Source organism: Rousettus aegyptiacus, unplaced genomic scaffold, assembly GCF_014176215.1.
Source record: "Rousettus aegyptiacus isolate mRouAeg1 unplaced genomic scaffold, mRouAeg1.p scaffold_m13_p_4, whole genome shotgun sequence".
NCBI lineage: Eukaryota > Metazoa > Chordata > Mammalia > Chiroptera > Pteropodidae > Rousettus > Rousettus aegyptiacus.
The window spans coordinates 121,233,321-121,252,151 of NW_023416307.1; the positions used below are offsets into that span (position 1 = coordinate 121,233,321).

Here is an 18,831-nt window from a genome sequence, read left to right on the forward strand (position 1 = left end):
TTGAGTGGCAGCCAGTATACATGGCTCTGAGGGGGATACAGCATATTCGTTCAGTGTCTGCTGCATTCTAGGGCCCTTTTAAGCACTGGAGATAGAGTGGTAGTCAAGACAAGGTAAGGTCTGTTTTCATAGAGCTTATTACATTCTAGTTCCATAAACAACAACAACAGCAACAACAACAAAAAGCATTTTCAGCTAGTGATGAGCACAATGATGAAAATAAAACAGGATATTGGGGTAGAATGAATTGGTGTGGGATATATGGAGGATGAGAAAATAGAGGTCAGGACTTAGACCGTTTGGACTGGCAGGTCAGTGAAGGCCCTTTTGAGAAGGTGTCCTCTGAGCTAAGCCCTGAATACAGAGAACGGAACCAGACATGTGAGGATCTGGGGAAAGAACCTGAGGCAGAGAGAACACCTTGTGCAAAGACCTAAGTTGGGAGCAAACTTGTTTAGTTTAAGAAATGGGGGGAAGTATAGCCAGCATCGGTGAAAGCACAGTGAGTTAGGGGGAGGGTGGTAGAAAATGAGGTTGGAGACACAAGCAGGGAGCAAGTGATGTGGGTCCCCCATAAGCCATGAGAACAGCATGTGTTGTGTTTTAAGCAGCAGAGTGACTCACATTTTTTTAAGTCTTGGCTGCTTTGTAGAGGAATGGATAGGGTATGGAAAGGGAGAGACAATGTTTGGGGCGAGTAGCTGAGCAAGGTGTAAGTTATGTTGTTATAATTATTGACATTATCATATACCTGGCTAACGAATCTGAATTTAGATTTTTTCCTAAGGGCAATGATATGTATCAATAATAGCTCCCACTTATTGAACACTTACCAGTATTACATGGCTTTATCTGCATTTCTCATCAAGTCTACACACACATGCATGCACACACACACAAACCTTATAAGCTGGGTTTATTATTGACATCAGCTTATATAGAGGAGGAAAAGTTAGGTGGCGAGAATGTAACTACTGACTGCCTGTTAGTGAGGAAAGGGAACAGGAGCGGCATGATTCCCGGTGCCCAACTCCTAGAAGGGGACTGGGGAACTTGTCAGGAAGCACATGGAAGGCCACTGGCATTTGACAATAACTTTGAGATGAGAAGGAGAAGAGCCGGTCCTGCTAACTGTTGAAGAGCCTGTGTTAGGAGCACATATCAAAGGACGGCTTGCACTATGTGTAAACCACTGGGATAAATGCTGCAGAAAGACTTTGATAAAATGGACATTAATGCTGCTACCCCTGCTGGCAATTTACAGACCAGGAGGTGAGTAGATATACTTCTAACACAAATTAAAAAGCAGGAACTTTCTGAATGAGAATTTGTTGATATCCTTAACTTAGAATGTCAGAAAAGGCCCTGGTGTCATCATCTACTTCCTACACCTTCCTTTCTGTTAGTTTTAAGCTAAAATGGTCTTAGAAAATCTGGCCAGGCTTGTCTGTGTCCTGTGCCCCAGATAAGCAGTTGAGTTATTTTTTCCCAGTTCGGCTGTATCTGCCTGTGACTTACACATTTCCCAGGACCTGGACATTCTGGGGCATCTCAAGAGCACCAGGGCAGTTTGTCTTGAATGTTCGTCTTAGGACAAAAATGATATCCAGGTGTGATTTTGTTTCCCTCAGACACTCAAGGTCTTTTTCACTGGCTTGAGACATCATCATGCCTTTCCAAGGACTGGATGTCTCTGTGTGCACAGAAACCACACTGCACATTTCCCTCAGCCCTAACCAGGGTCAAGGTCCTGCCGCTTTGTACCCCGAGGTATTGGGAAAACCATTGGGGTCCAAAGCTGGTCAGATCTACAGGAATCATTTTTGGTTTCATTTTTGCTTTTCCTTCTTATTTTTCCTTGAGAGGACTATGTTCCTTTTCCTTTTCTCCCAGCATTCACTCTAGCAAAGCCTGGAGCCACTGGTATTTATCGTTGGCCAGGCTACATATCTGTTCACGGAAAATGACTGCAGTTCTAGGAATTGAAGTCCTGATTTGTTAGCCGAATACTCCATGCACCAGCAGTGTCAGTAGCTGCCAGCTGATCCGAGTTTTATGTGGTAAGATTGTTGTTTTGGTCCCCCAACCCCCACCCCAGGATGAGAACTACTGTTTGCTAGAGCTGAGATCATTAAAACCATTTCAGTTAAGACTTTGTGTGAGAATATAATTACACCTACCAAAGGTATAGGCCTGACCTGGTAAAGTGAGGGCAAAAAATAAATAAGGTCAGTACAGGAGAAAGATTGGCACCAGATAGATCGGATGGCACCTCACTCACTTTCAATGATGCTATACAAATCAAATAAAATCCTATTCCTTTTATTATTTTAGCTGAGTAGTCTTGTCCAAAATGAAAATCAGATGTTTTTCATCTTTTTCATTTTTTTCCAAAGCAAATGGTTACAAACACTTACTTAATATAATTTACTGGAGCTTTTTTCCTAAAAGAACATTTACATTACTTTCTTTTATGCATGCAGTAACTTTTGATCAAAACATGATTCCACTCCACTTGTTTAATGTTCAGCATCTGGATTAAAGGCTTCTTTTAATCTTAAATAGAGATTATGGCTCTCTTTCCCTTTAAGCAAACCACCATAAAACTTTGGCCCCTTTCCAGTTTTCTTCATTAAAGCTCTCTTTATTATAGTGTTTTCGGATGACAGTCATTAAATGATTGTTATGCACAATGGGCACTTGATTATAATTATTTAACTGGCAATCAGTTATTGCAGCATTTTGGTGGTGTAATTAAAAGGGAGCATGTTTGTACCTGCCAGCATCTCTGAGATGTTCAGCTCTGAGTTAGGGGAAGAAGCAGAACCTAAACATATGGGCAGGAAGAATCTGCTGCTTTGAATGGAAGCTTTTCTTTTATTCTTCCCCAATCTGGTTCTCAGCCTCTTTTGTTTCATAAGATAGATGAACAGTGATAATAAAATAAGAATTTTTTGTGCTGCAAACTCCTGAATCAGTAGATACATTTCGTAATTAATGTTGTCTCTTTACATGTTAAGAAATGTGAAATGGGCAGAACTGTATTTATATAACTCTGCTTTTCTTAACACAAGCATAGGAGTGTTCTCCCCATTCTGATTTATAAATTTTGGCATTTCTTTCTTGACCTAAATCGATATGGGATGCCACTAACAAAAAGTTGTGGTAAAATATATGTGACATTCACTAACACACACCTGGAAGGCCATTAATATCACTAAAAAAGTTAGAAATAATGTGATTCCGAAGTTAAGATGGGCCCTGCATTATTCACAACTCTTTCAGTTGTAAATGACAAAGACCTAATTCTTACCAACCTTAACAAAGAGGAAATTTCTTGGTTATGTAGCTGGAACATTATTGGAACTGCTTGTAGCATAAAGGAAGAACTGCAGGAACCAGGGCTCAGGGCTGCGAACTGGGATTCTGTTTCTCCAAGACTCACTTTTTGTGTCTCTCAGCTGAGCCTGCCCGTGCTTGGCTTCATTCTGAGGATAAGCTTCCAGTCTTCTCTTTGTGACAGGAAATGTGGCCATTAGGTGCCCCAGATCCCTGTCTTCCTAACTGAGCAGCTTGAGTGGAAAGCAACACGTGTCTTCCATCTTTCATAAATCAGTCTAAGGGGAGAACTGATTGTCCCTGCTTGAGTCATACACTCCCCTCCTGGACTAATTGCTGTTGCCAAGAAAATGGCAGTGTATGACTGGTTAAGCCTGGATCACATGTTACCCATGGAGAAAGGGTAGGAAAGATGGAGTCCTAGGATTGGCAACCTGTCAGAGACATTGGTATGTCCCCATAAGTGATTCCCCAATGACTGAGGAAAATGCAGTGATTATTTTAGAAAATGAATATGAAAATCTGAAATATCCAAACTTAAAAAATGTTATCTACATGTTTTCCCAAAGTAGATCTCTATCTTTTAGAAATAGTCCACCTTTGTAAGACCTAGTTATAAAAGTGCCTGCATTTCAAATGACTGCCAAACCTTGCCTGTAGTCATTCTTGAGTTCTAAAGACCCCTTACTAGTGTGATCTAAGGGTCCTGAAGAGATGAGACAGGTACTAATTATAGATGCCTGCTATGGCGACATAGCTGCCATATCTGCATTATCACCAGGGACTCGGGCGGGATCTGGGGTTCAGGGAGCACAGTGTTCAAGTACTGTCTCAGTACTAAACCACTTACCACAGTTGTTGCTGATAAAATTCTCCATTTCTCTCTTGGTTTAGTTCCATATTTGAATCTGTGAGTGCAAAGGCAAAACAGTCTGCAAAATAGCAGATTTAAATAGCAAAAAGCCTTAAAAGTAAAGGAAAACAACTGAAAAATTGAAAATTGAAAAACTCTTCTACCCTCTTGTCCTCAGCTCGCGCGCGCACACACACACGCACACACACACTCTGAACATGTTCTAATAATCTTATGGGGAAAATGTTATCATCCTATTTATTAAGCAAATAAAGAAGACAATTGAAATGCGCAAGCTCAAACTTGAATAAAAATAACTCTCCATTTCCCATTTCTCTCATTAATCGCTGCACATTTATTTTCACGTTATGTCTTTATTTGTACAACTAAGATAGTTAAGCTCAGGGTAACTTAAATGACTAATTGAATACTACCTGAACTCAGGGAGGGGGAATCCGCTTCTTCAGATTGAATATGTGTGTGTATATTTACACACACACACACACACACACACACACACACACTTTTTTAGTTTGTGGATATTGGATACTGCTAGAGGAGTTTCTTGGGAATCCAATCTTCTCAATGGCAAGCTTCTGCATTGCTCTTGCCAGCAGTTTAGTTCATATGGACTTGATGCCAATTTTCTTTTCACATATGTGAAATAAGTTTGGCACATAGCAAACAAAACAGTGACACCATAGAGAAGACTGGCGCTTTTTGAGAAGTGTAACAGGCAGATTCAGAACCAAATTTTTTCTTTAGGTGAACCGAGTTTAAATTAAATTAAATGTTGCAAGAGATTACGATATTTGTGTGACTCTCAAGAAGTCAAAGGCCATGGCAATAAAGTATTTTCATTTTATAGAGTTTTTCTTGGAAAGGGTGTACACCATATGACAGCAGAGTGCTTAAAACCCAGAGCCTGGTGCCAGCACAAAATCCAAACATTATAAAGTTACTTTCAAAACCCAGATATTTATCAGTCCCCCTCTTGGAACAGACCATCTCTCAACTAGTCCAAGTCCACTAGCCCAGAATCACCTTCCCAGCCTTGGGTTTTGAGGATGAAGTACCAACTAAGGCATATTCTCCAAGAAGGAAGGGAAAACTATTGAACAAAAATTGTCAGATGAATCAAAAACCACAGATGGCAACATCGTCTCAGTGGACAATTTTTTCCTTAGCAAAAATTTTTTCGTTAACCAAAGAAAGTCAAGGGAGGCAAACCAGTGGCCCAGTGACCATTGCTGCATGCGTTTCTGGTCCCTCAGTTTTTTAAAACTCAGCGGACTTCCTTCTTAACAAATAGCCTCCCTCTCATCCTCTCCACTTAGGGCCGTGTGCCTTAACCCTATTAGAAAATTCTGAAGTGAAGGAGCCATTTGTTAAGGCTTTCCATGCCTGCACGGTGCCCTAAGATCATGAAAAGGCCTTCTAATCTGTGCTTCTTTGCTTCCCAAGCTTCACCCCAAGGGTACTGGGGAGGCCTTTGCCTTCACTCCAGGCCACTTCTGTACACAAAAGACCTCTGAAATCTTTGCTCAGCAGGACTTGAAATTCAGCCTCCTTAGTGAATTTCCATCACAGAGTCACTGCCAAGTCATACAGATCCATCAGCGGAGGCTTCCTAGGAAACCACTGAGTTCCTGTCCACTAGGTGATGGCCCAACAACTAGCCTCCAGTTCTGGCTGGCCAGGCATCTCTTCTTTCCCACTCCCAGCATTAGACTTCACCACCACCTGCTAATGCATCTCAAGAAAGTGAGGTCTTGGTCACAACACATGATTAGAGCTGATGCCAGAAGGGTAAACAAGTCATAAATTACTCTTAATTTTTCTTGGATACAGATGCTATTAGGCTTTAGTTATGGAAAAATAGCATCTCTTTAATCTTTTATTTATATAATAGTTGGTCTTCTCGTATGACTTTAAATCTCACTTTTCTTCAAGAAGCATTGCACCCTATGCAAAGTACTGTGTAAGCTGCTACTCGAGAACAGATAGGGGAGTTAGAATTTAATGGGGACAGAGTTTCAGTTTGAGGATGAAAAGTTCTGCACATGGGTGTTGGTGATGGTTGTACAACAAACAGTGTGAATGTACTTCGTGCCACTTGGCCAAAACTTTAAAAGAGTTAAAATGGTAGATTTATTTTATGTATATTTTACCATAACTTAAAAAAATAGGTTCCTTACACATTTTTTTTAGTCAAGGTTAATTATTTATTTGGTGTAAGTTAGAATTTTAACCTATATCCTGTAGCAAGATATAAGTGTATATGACTCATCCCAAAACCTAACATTTTACATTTCTTCTATTGCATCAAGTACTGAGGTCCTTATTTCATTGATTTCTCCTATTATCAGAATGCTATATAATGTCTTGTTTAAATTAATGAATGATTCTCCTCTGGAAAAGTAGTAAAAACAATCTCAACTGATGAATTGCATAATACATTCTGGAGTGGCTTTAGACTTAAGGTCCATACCCAGTGCACCAAAATGATGAGAGCTTTGTTGGGCTTGAGGAACAGAGATTCAGATCCTGCCTTGAGGCTTGATAAAGCAGAGATAGATGGTCCTGGCCTTCAGACTCTGGTTCCTGCCTCTGCCTTTGGCCTGTGGTGCCTGTGGGCCAATCATTTCATCTCTGCATGCCGCAGTGTCCTTATCTGTAAAATGAGAACAAAGATACCTGCCTTTGCAAGGTCGTCAGGACCAAACGTGACAACATTTGTAGAAACACTTAGCATTGTGCTGAGGATGTGGTAGGTGGTAAATCTACACCATCTCCCTTCCCTTGAGGCCATTGTGACAAAAGACTGTAATGCAATGGGTGCCTGAGACAGACTCTGGAGAGCCCATCATCCTACATGTGTGGGAGCATGTGAGTGCCTCCTGAAAATCCTTTTCTCCCTCTCCTGATACCAGGGCCCCTCTCCTGTCACTCGCTAGACTCTCTTCTCCCTCTCTGCCTGCCTTTGAACTGGGGAGTTCATGATAGAAATATATTGATGTTGTGTGAGGGGGAAACGTCTCGCCCCTGAGCCCCTGGCCCAGCGCCAGCAGCAGCTGTGAAAACACAGCAGTGCTCAGTGTCTGATGGAGTTTGGGCCGCCTGCTCTTTCAAGATCCTCAAGCTTCACCACCTTTCTCCTCAGACCCATCACCTTCCCCTTGGGTTAGAATCTCTTTCCCTTGGTTTCCTTTGACCTCTCATTCCTTAGTCTAAAGCCAGCAGCAAAGAAAGGTACTTGTTACCACAGGCCTGTGTCTTTTCAATGGGTAGCTTGGCCCTAGTGGGCCTTGTTTCTTGAGGTCAGAAAAGCTGTCATTTTTCCTTTCTTGTAGATTCATCTGCTCCTCCTGGCTCCAGAGGACAGCCTGACTCCACGTCATGCTTCAGTTTATTGAAAGATGAGAGTACTTTGATTGATGGTATAATTTATCAGCTTCCCCAAGAATGTATCTTGTAAATATATGAGTGATAAAGTGCTGAACACCCTTTCTGTACCAGCACCTTGAGTTACAGGGGACAGCTAGTCCCAGGCTACTAAGTCAGTAGTTCTCAATCCTTTTATTACTTTCTAACCTTTTAATTGAAGATTGTATAATTTATATACAGTTAAGTGTACAAATCTTAAGTGTACATCACAATGATTTTTATTATCATACACCTCTGTAAATACCTCCCAGATTGAATTTAAAACATTTTTGATACTCCAGAGCCTCCCTCGACCCTCCTTCTATTCAGTACCCCCAAAGATAGATAATTACTCTTCTGATCTCTATCACCCTAGATTAATTTGAGTTCTCAACTTTTTTCTACCTGTACTCACGCTTGAGTTCCTGTCTCCTGCTTATTATTATTATTTAAGAATTCAAAATTATTTCCTGTGCGACCAAAAAGAAAGAAAGTAGTGGTAATTTTAGAAATACTTTTCATGCCCTCCCCTCCCACATATGACCTAATACACTCTCTGTCCCCCTGCTCCACCCCTCAGCCAAGTCATGGGGAGGGAGGGCAACATCCCCATCTTTCTGGGCAATCATGCCCAATCCCAGAAGCTGGAAAAGAGAAACAGACACTCTGGGACCTTAGTCCTATATTCCTGATGTACAAACTTCACATTATAGTGTTTCCTAACCTGAACAAGAGTATGGTTCTTAGAATCACCAGACAGTCACTGAGCTTGCAATGTGCACAGATTCCTACTTTCTATTTTTTGTCCAAGTTTTTTTTGACCTGATTATGATTTGAGTTATCTTCGGAATGGGGATTGCATTTAAAGAGAAGTATCATTATTGCATTCCTCTTTTAACATGTTAACATTGACCATCTTGAACTGTTCCTTGTAAAGAGTGGGATGGGAAGATTATTTACAGGAGGCACACAGAAGCCCCCATTTTGGCATGTGCTGTCATACTCAAATCCTTTTATTTAAAAGTGTAGCTTAGTCTGTTTATCCTACAGTAAAAGTATCTACAAGAAGCTATTATTATATTGACATTGGAGCCAAACAGGAAATCAGAGGATTCACAGATGTTATCTGCTTTAATGCAATGGGTTTTCTACACACTGACTTTGCAGCCAATCAGGATAGACTCTACAAAAGGATTTAAGGGACATGTTATTGCCATAATGTTTATTCCTTGGGCTTTGCAGGCTACATGGAATTCCCAGAATTTTGAGGGCTAAAGAGAAAGGGAGGCTTAGAGAGAGAGGAAAGGGAGAAACAGAGAGACAGAGAGAGAGAAAGAAAATATGAACCCAAATTCTATGATATTGGGTAGAATTTGATATAATTCAACATTTACGTGTAAGCATTTATTATGTACACATTAGTGCACAAAGCACTGTTTGGAGCCTGAAGGGAAGGTGATATGCCAAAAAAGGTTAAGTTCTCAAAATGGGTTTTTTCAGCATTTTTGTCCATGATTTAAATTAGGGCAAAACTGGCACATCTAGCAAATGATGCTAAGCTGAGAAGAGAACTAAAATCAGAATCTAAAGAGATCACGAAAAACATAAGGCTAAACTTTAAAAAGTTGAAATACATCACATACGAGTGTAAGTGCTTAGAACTTTTTTAAAAAAGTATAGGATAGGAGAGAGGTAATAAATAGCGCCTGTGAAAAGAGGTGTTCAACTCTTTCAAACACAACATGAATGAAGCAGTGGTGCGAAGGGACATAGCACAGCTTCTACGCCATGAAGATACATACTCTAGGTGTGGCCAGATACTCGCCTAGAGTATTGACTTCACAATGACCATACTTAAAGATGCTGAAGAACATCGAGAACTGGAATCAGAAACCATGTTACAAGGAACATTCTCAAAGAATGAGTAGTTAGGGCTGGCCTGTGTGTGATGCATGTGAAGGTCAAGCCAGGACTAGAGAAAGAGGTCTAGTTCAATTTGAAAAAGACCTTTCCCCACACTTGAAGCTGTTGATCCAGAATGGAATAGGTGGCCTTGTGCCTGGGCACAGATGTGGACGACTCCCATTTATGGAGAATGTGTCTCATGCCAGTCTTCATGCCAATTGTAGGGCCCCAGAAGCCACTTGTCAGATGTGTTGTGGAGAGAATTTGTGCAGCCTGTAGATGTTTGGAACCAATGCTCCGTAAGGCCTCATCTGATCATGATATCCTCTTGTTGCTTATGTATGTACACGGTCAAAGCACACAGTGCAGCCTCTAGTGAGTTCTAGTAAGATGGCTGTGAGCTAGAATGCCTGGGGAATGAGGCAGAGATTGTCATGGATCTTGAAGCGTGGAAAGAATTAAGGGACACAAGATGATTGAAGGCGTGCATGGGGGTGAGCTGGGAGATTGGGAAATAAAGAGAAGTTTGGATAGATCAGGTGGGACAACAGAGTGGAAAACCCTGAGCAAGAAATGGAGCAAGAATTGGACTAACCGCTACATTTATTGGGAGAGGGATATGGTGCGTAATCCTAAGGAGAGATGGGCGCTGAAGTCCTTAGACACCCTTGGCTCTCACATAGTCTCATACAAGGAAGCAGGGCGACAGAGACCCCAACCCAACAACCTTGGAGATGTCAGCAGCTCCCTATTCTATTGGTCCATAAAAAGTAACCGCGCTCAGACTAAACCACTCAACAGCTATTTCTGCTACAGAAGGGCCACAAGCAATTTCCTAAAGACTGAGGGGAAGGTACCTTTTTAGGACATGAGGAAGCAGGCTTATTTATTCACCTGCAGTCATATTTGAAGCTTCAAGTCATCGTTCCTGGTGGCATTTATTCTCACAGCCATAGATACCAAGTTTTGTTTTGCATTGTTCATAAATGTGCCTCTAGAGAGCTCTTCCTTAGCTCTGGCCACAACACACTTTATCTAATTTTATTTAACTTCCCACATTCACCCTTTATTTTCCCTTAGCTGAATGGCCAGTGGGTGCAAACTGTATACAGTGATGTTAACTCGGTTCATTTGCACTGCAAGGACTTACACTGTATTGTATTACCTTTTGTAAGTGTGTCACACATTTATTTCCAGGCATTTTCCACACAATAGTCCTGTGATGTAAGTAAATTAATACTTTCTCCCTGTCTCACAGACGAGGAGATTAATGCTGGAGAGGCTAAGTGATACAGTGAGAGTGGTTTTGTAAGTATGGCAAATAGCCCATTTCATGAGAGGCAAGGCCATTGGAAGGAGGACATTATCGTTCTTTAACTAAAGAAACATTCACAGAGAAAGGGTTTGGCATTGGCAAGGCCAAGTTAAACAGGATACTGCATTCTCTCCAAGTGTTTCCACCACCGCACCCCTCTCTTCACACTGATGCTTGTGGGTCACTTCCTAATCAGTGAATGGGTTCACTGACCTGTAAGCAGGGTGGGAGGTGGAGATTTCATTTGGGCAAACTCATGGAAGGAAGTCATTTTGCAAGTTTCCCAGGGATGAGAGAATGTTTTTTCTTCCTCCTCCCTTGCCACCCCCTTTCCTCCTCCTCTGTAAAACACCCACAACCCCTATCCTAGCAAAAGCTGTGACACAAACCTGTGTTTAGAGGGTGGCTATGGCCATGTTTATCCTGGCCTTCTCTGGGTGCTGTTGAGGCTGGGGCTTCGTGCCCCCACTAGACCAGTGCTTCTAAAAAGACATTTCAGGGCTATCCTGGGGCCACTTAAAAAGCCAGAGACCTCTTCTGTGACTCATCACTAAGTCTCGACATTTAATAATCCCATCACCATATGGGGCCCCAAAACTGTCTCATTTGATCTTATACCCAGTTTGAGTAAAGAATCAGGAATGCTTTATGGGCTAATTCTATAGGATGCATTATCATTCCTTCTGAAGCCAGAAAGGAAACATAAAACTGTTATTGCTTAAATTAAAATAAAATAAACAAAAATCTGTAGGACTTTCATGTCCTTTCTGATGCAGCTTTTATTGGGAGGTATTTCTTGTGTTCATAATTATTTCAAGTTCCAAGTCTGTTATTCTGCTCCCTGATTTTCCAGTCTTCACCCCATCGAAGCTGGCCGTTCCTACTCTGTCTTAATTTGGGTTGTACAGAGCTTGTTTGTTCCCTCGAGACATGAAGCAGATCAGTTGCTTAATTTTTTTTTTTAAATGGTGTCTGTGAGCCATCATCTTGGGACAACTTTGTACATGAGGCTGATTTTTGTTCCCCAGAAGTCTTTGCCAATATTCTAGTCCATTGTATATATTTACTGCTATTATAATAGTAATAGTTTACAGGAGCCCAGATTATGATATTTTAATAATATAGAGCCCTTTATTGATATAAATGCTTCATGCAAATTGGAATGAAATATTAAAACCGCAGTTTTGGCTCTACTTACCAGCTACACAAAAAGACTGGACCTAACTCGTCGGGTAGATGTGAGCCGCCCTGGGCATTTAGTGTTTATTCTCATCTCACACAGAGCCCTCACTTTCAGAGCGAAGAACCCAAGGCCTAGGACCACTCTTTGGTGAGTTCGTGGTCAAATCGAAATTTAACTCCAAGTCTCCTGACTCTCAGACCAGTATATTTCTCTCGTATTCTATGCTTAACCTCTTTTTCATATACTTTCCTAGAAGCAAGGCTATTGTCTCCACGCAGAATTTCTAAACACTTGATTTCAGTGTGCCCTAGTTAGAATCCAAAAACAGCAATTTTCTAAGCACATAATGAAGGGCTACGATTCCTATTATCAGGGACTATAGTTTGGGGAACTTTTCAGTGTGGATCCGTGTAGTGTGGCTGCTGAAGGAGGGGACTGACACCTACTCTCTGTTATATCAGGTTTGTACTGTGTAGGTGCATTGCCTTTTCAGGCGATATAATTTCCTACTTCTTCACCCCTCAGTCCATATCCACTACCCGCACTAGGATTAATCTACAAGACATTGGTTTTTACCGTATCACTCCTGTGACCAACACCTTCCCCACTGCCCCCAGAGCAAAGCTCCAGACTCTTCAGCCCTCTTCCAAGGCCCCCATCCCCAGCCTGGCCAGACCAGTGTCCTCACTGTCTCCAAAACAAGCCATATTCATTCCCACTTCTCTTTGCTCTTGTAAAGGCCTTTTCTCCTGTCTGTGGTTTAGCCCTTCCTACCTCGCAGTGACCAGGCCAGTCCCACTTGTTTGACTCTGTCCTAGACTGTTTTCCTTCTACTACGAACTCCTGAAATGTCTGCTGATTCTATGAGAGTGTATAAGCCTGACCATTCACATCCTGATTGCATCACTATCCTGGCTTCTGGTCTCAAACTCAGCTGTGGGCTTCTAGAGAAGTTCTCAGACTTTCTCAATTCACAGTGCTCTTGGAGTCTCCAGAATTATTTCACAGTGTCCTCTAGGCCAAAAGAAATACATAGTAGTTCCATTTATTAAGTAGTTAGAACCAAGCAACTTAAAAAGTATTTATGTCCTAACAATTAGCTAGTCAAAAAAAAAAAAAAAAACTACACTTAAATTGAAAGAAAATATCATTTGCTTTATTCTGAAATCACCACAGTTATTTCCTAATAGGATATCTGCTCCTGTTGGACACTGCACAGCTTCCCAAACCTTTGAATCAGATGGGAACCTGTCACGCTCCTTTCTTGTTCTATGTAGATTTTATAAAAACAACTGCCAAAAACCCAGTTTTGCAAAGATATGAGATCATCAAAAGAATGTAGCACAAACTAATGTTGAAGCTGTACACTACCTTGATCTGGTAGTTTCTGTAGTGCCTGACAGGTTGTGTATCTTGTCATTTCCCTCAAAATTAAAATGTCCTATGGATAAAATTCACTGCACTCACTGCCTGAGCCACTGAGGCACGCAGTTCGGGAACCACAGCTCCAGAGCACCGGCGTACTATCATGCGTTCCCCAAAGTGCACTGAGCAATGCCATCCTTACGATAGGCAGCCAGTAAATACTTTATTTATTTACAAATCCTTGACCTCCCGATAGAGGCCTCAAATGCCACAATTTGAGCAATGTGCTGAGTGCCTTTGCACAGCAGTACTTCAAACTAAAGTCATTTGAACATCTTTCGGGGGTGCTGTAAAGGAAATTCCTATACTGACTGGAGGTTGGCTTAGACGCCCTATAAATTCCCTTTCATTGCCAAAGTTCTTTAATTCAGTAGCAACCACATGCGATATGAGACCAGTATAAACACAATTGCATGACAGTGAGGAGGATGAAATGACTCAAACCCCCACGTCAAAAATATAAAAATTTTTGAATTCTAACATGTTGAATTTAGTTTGGGGGAAGAAAGTAGAGACTTAAAACTGCTGTTTCCTTAATAAGGTAGATTAATTGATAAACCTTCTTTTCAATTGCCACAAAAATGACCGTATGGTTTGACACTGAGAAAACTACAGTGCACACCAAAAACAGTAGAAATAGCACAAGAAACATATCTGATCACTATGTAATATGGCTGAAAAATGCAAATTCAAAAACTTTTAAACTTGGAAATAAAATAGCATTGGGAAATTTAAAAACTCTTCTTGAGTCAATGAGAAAATTAAAACTGTAGACTATTTAGAAAGTAATATAAAAATTCTACACATAAATATTTTTTCGATATAGCTAATGCAGTGCTTAGGAAAATTGACCAACCTACGTTCTTGAATAAAATAGAAAAAATTTTGCATTGAACTTACAAAGTTATGAAAAGAACAAGAAAGTTAACCCAGGAATGGCAGAAGAAAAATCTTAGAAAACTGCCTGATACATAGTAAGCACTTAATAGATGTTGGATGTTATTATCATTTAGTTGTCAAAAATATTGAGGAGTTTCTATCTGAATGGTACCGAAAAATCTCCAAGACAGAATGCTAAGTTTAAAAAGCAAGCTTCATTTTTTTTGTGTGGCAGTTGAGGAGATTTAAATGTGGAATCCATGTTAGATGATATTATTGAATCAGGGGAAATTTGCAGAGGTATGACAATGTTATTGTGGAGAATGTTATATAGAAGAATGTCCTTATTCTTAGGGGATATGTGCTAATAGAATCAGAAGGTAAATGTCATTGATGTCTGCAGTATACTTTTCAGTGGTTGGGGGAGGGGGACATATTAAGAGAGAAATGTGGGAAAATATAATTAGCGTATTTATGTAAATAGTGTAGGAGTGCTTATTCAAGTCTTCTCTAAGTTTGAAACTTTTCAAAAGAAAATTAACAAATATTACCAAAAAAACAAGGTACAGAACACTTTTAGCATGTTTTTTTAAAATCATGTGTATGTTTATATGTTTATATGCTTTATATGCATTAACTGTCTCTTAAAGGATTCACTAGAAATTGAGAGCAGAGGTTACTACTGGGGAGGAGGACTGCTTGGCTGCGGTCAGGACCAGGAAGCTTAGCTTTTGAATCTTCTACTACATACTTACATATTCTGTCTTAAAAACATGCTCTTGAGTTGTTTTTTTTTTTTTTTAAATTTACACTTTCTGTCCTGTGCTCAGTCTTAGCATTGTGCCATCATTGGATAAATGAAAACAGAACGCCTGGGGGCCAGGAGACTACTTAGGAAATGCCTTCTCTCAGGGCAGATTTCTTCGATGGTTTCTTCCTTGGACTGTCCCACCCCGCTGTTGATCTTCCTGGGGTAAGCAGCCTGTGTGCTTCCTGCCCCTGCGTCCTGCCCCACCCGCGTGGAGCAGCCCCTTTGGCCTTGGCTCTGTGGGGATTTCATGAAGGCGTTTTTACAGCTGGTTGAAGGTGGTGGGTACACGGAATGGTCCTCAGAAGAAATAGGTGTGGGCTTCCTGTTTTCACTGTGACTCAGACATGTGGGAGAGAATTTCTGTGCAGTACTCTTAATAAATAACTTATTTACCGTGACACCAGTGAGACTCCTCAGTTGGAGTTTAAGGCAAGAGGCACCTGATCTTTGAGGTTTCCTCTGTGGCGAGAACCAGAACTGATAGCCTTTTGGGTATGGCTTGTGGTGCCAACGATTTCAGAGCTGAAAGGGATTTACTTGAGGGATCCAAACCTCTCACTTTACAAAGAAAATTCTGAGGCTAGGAGAGGTCCACTGACTTGGCCGAATGGCACAGCTCATAGCCATATGTCCCTTGATTCGTCATCTCCCAAGGGTTCTTTCCGTGACACTGCAGTGGCCCAAGAAGCCCACGGGGATTTAAAACTGGGGGCTCCTGCAGGTTTTAGACTGTTATCAATTTCTCACTGTTTTCCCTATTGTAAAACTTTATATAAATGGTGTCAAGTTGTATATGTATTTCTACAAATGGCTTATTTTTTTTAACTCAAGAATATATTTTTGAGATTTTTCGTGTTGCTGCATGTAGCTGCAGTTCAGCCATCTTCCCCACAGCATGGTATTTTATTGTATACATATTTGAAAATCCATCTGTTCTTCTGCTGAAAGACATTGAGGCTGTTTCCAAGCTTTTGATACAAACAGCGCCCCAGCCAACATCCCTGTGCTTGTTCCCTGTGCCCACAATCCACATCTTTGAAGATTCTTGAGGATTGGAGCCTCTTCTGTTCTCACTGTCTCTACATCCTTCATTGAGCAACGCGCCGAACGAATGGTTGGGTCTCTTTCCATTGCAGGAATTCACAATTCATAAAAGTGGGTATTTACCTGCAAGACAGTATGTTGGTTTACTTCAGGTTTTCAATTCAGAGAGTGGAATGTTAAAGTGACCTGGAAATTATTTTTCCTTCAAAATAAACTCCGGACTTGACCTCAGACCTATTGAAGTTGACATTTCTTAGGGGTAAGAGAAAAGCTCTTTTGGAGAAGCTCCTAGTTACTTGGACTCTCCACTGTTTTACCATGCCTGCTATACTTAGGCACGCTACTCTGCAAAGCCTAGTAAGCCACATCCCTCCCATGGCCTTGTCTCACTAGTTTCAGTCACAGCCACCTAGAAAGCGAGCAGACGCTGTGGGAGAAAATGGCCTTTCTGCAGAATAACCATTGCGAACATCAGATACCACTGTGCTGCAGCCCTGGCCTTCTGGTTATGCCATTCGATTTCTGTCTCTGTCATCCCTTCTAGGCACCTGTGTTTATGGCAAGTTGGCTAATGTTTATATTTCTTCCTTCTGTATTGGAAAAGGCTTTTCCTCTTTAACTCCAGATAGTCAAGCACTTATTCTGGTATCCCGCTAAATATAGGGGTCACAAGCCCTGCCTTCAGTCAGATTGTGTTCTGGCGCTAAAGGCCACAAATACATGCATTTATAACCATAAGACTGGAAATTTTATAAAGGCCACTAGATGCATATAAAGGAAGGGCATAATGTGTCAAAGAGGGAATGATTCCAGTTTGGGGATGGAGAAGACTTCACAGAAGAGGGACCGTTTGAGCTGTATCTAAAAGAGCTAGTAGGATTTTAGTAGAGATGAACAATGAGAACAGCAGGTTCAAAGGCACAGGTTTTGCCTTTTTTGGGTAACTAGAGAAGAAGGTGGATGTGAGGATTATGCATAGAGAGACGCTTGAAAGGTAGGAAGGTAGGTGAGTTGGGGCCAGGCTGGTGGGCATTTTGAACGGGCTTTATCCTGAAGACGTGAGGGAACCAAAGGCTTGTGTGAAGCGGAGGAGAGACGTGGTAAGGATCATTAGAAAAGTGTCCGGCAGCCAGGAAAAGTGTGAGTTGGAAAGGACCCAGGAGGAGGCAGTACCAACAGAAAAAAAGACAAAAAGAAAGGATGAATTTCAAGGTAGCTATCCTGTCAGAAGTGAGGAAAATACAGATTTTAGACAGTAGGCAACTTTGGTTACTTTTTCTCTCTCTACTCATTTTGTCAAACTTGGATCAGACCACAGGTAAATAGCTGCAGTATTTTTTATCGATACTTAGGGCTATTAAAACAAGAGAAAACAAAAATGAGTATAACGCAGAAATAATTGCATAAACATCTAAGTAGGGGTAAGAATTTGAAAGAAATGAGCATCAGTTAAAAATGTTAGAGTCATCCCATATGTCATAATTTTCATGTGTTGATTTCTACATATGCTCTGGTCAGGAAATGAGAAAAATCTCTGCATTTGGAATCAGGGAGCCAGCGTTTAGTGTCCCTGCTCTGCCTCTTAATTATCTGTATGACCTTGTGCAAGCCACTTGACCTTTCCAGTCTGTGGTCCCTTCCATCTTAAAACAGGATTTGTTGCCCCAGGATCGCATTCCAACCTAACACGCTACAGACTCTGCTGACAGCACTTTAGGCCTCTTCCCTGGAACATGTCTTTCTGGATACCATTTGCCTTTTTCTTTCCCAAGAAGAGGAACTGCTTACTGAGTTTCTGTATACCACTTTCGTAGGTCATATGATCCATTTCTAAATCTGATCCACTGAGAATATATGTGGCTATATTGTTATATAGGGGCATGAAAACTTCTAAAGGATTCATGGAGCAAGCGGTGGTGCACTTGTCCTTACCTTTTAGCTAATGAGGTAATATAAAGAGCCAGTGAACCCTGAGGAGTGATTATGCTTTAATTAGCATTCAGCTATGGAACAGGGGCAGAAAGGACTTGGCAAGACACTCTCAAGTGTGTGCCTACTTCACACCACTGCCCTGACCTTGAGTATAGTGTGTTCTAGACCTGATGAGATAGAGGTTTCCCGGGCAAATACTTTTTGTACATTTGAATTCTGTATTAAGAGATAGCTTCTTTGACATTTGCTTGGTTTGAAAATTGTGAAGTGTTGAGAGTCCACTCTGGTTTGACCCTGTATTCCTGATAAGCATGGTCTCAGTAACAGCACCGCTTGGCAAAACTCACCTGTTGTCCTGGGCAATTCCTGAAATGGCAGCCACTAGAGTTTAATTCCTTTGGCCCTAAGTTTTATCTCTTGTGAAAATTCAGCTTCCTCAGGAGAAGAATGGCCGAATAGGCTATATTAGTCATTCACACCACTGGGAGAGCAATTTATCAAATCCCTTCTTGTGGAGCTAATTCAGTAATTGATGGGGAGAAGCTTTTGTGGTTACTCCTTGGTGTCTGAGGCAGTGAACTTGGCTATACAAGGTGGGAAATTATACGTAAAGTGGAAGGGACAATAAAGGTAAACCTGATCATTTTAATCCTCCCCAGGAGCTGCGCTCCTTCAGTTTTACATCTGTTTCCTCAAGAAGTTCTTTGTGCAGTGTGGTA

The 18,831-nt window shown here is 41.2% G+C and overlaps 1 protein-coding gene across 6 annotated transcripts in view; it reads left to right on the top strand.

Moving 5' to 3' along the window:
* Window positions 1–18,831, top strand: part of ATG7 (autophagy related 7) — a 218,895-nt gene that overhangs the window by 158,107 nt on the left and 41,957 nt on the right. For 3 of the 6 annotated variants that reach the window (XM_016125396.2, XM_036218756.1, XM_016125397.2), the window contains one exon: window positions 12,040–14,245. The exons of 1 other annotated variant lie outside the window; for it this stretch is intronic. In XM_016125396.2, the coding sequence (XP_015980882.2) occupies window positions 12,040–12,156 (117 nt within the window). In that variant the 3' untranslated portion in view covers window positions 12,157–14,245. Of the gene's footprint in view, window positions 1–12,039; window positions 15,299–18,831 lie in introns of those variants that run through there. 2 more of the 6 variants (XR_001594500.2, XM_016125400.2) reach the window with 2 other exon arrangements.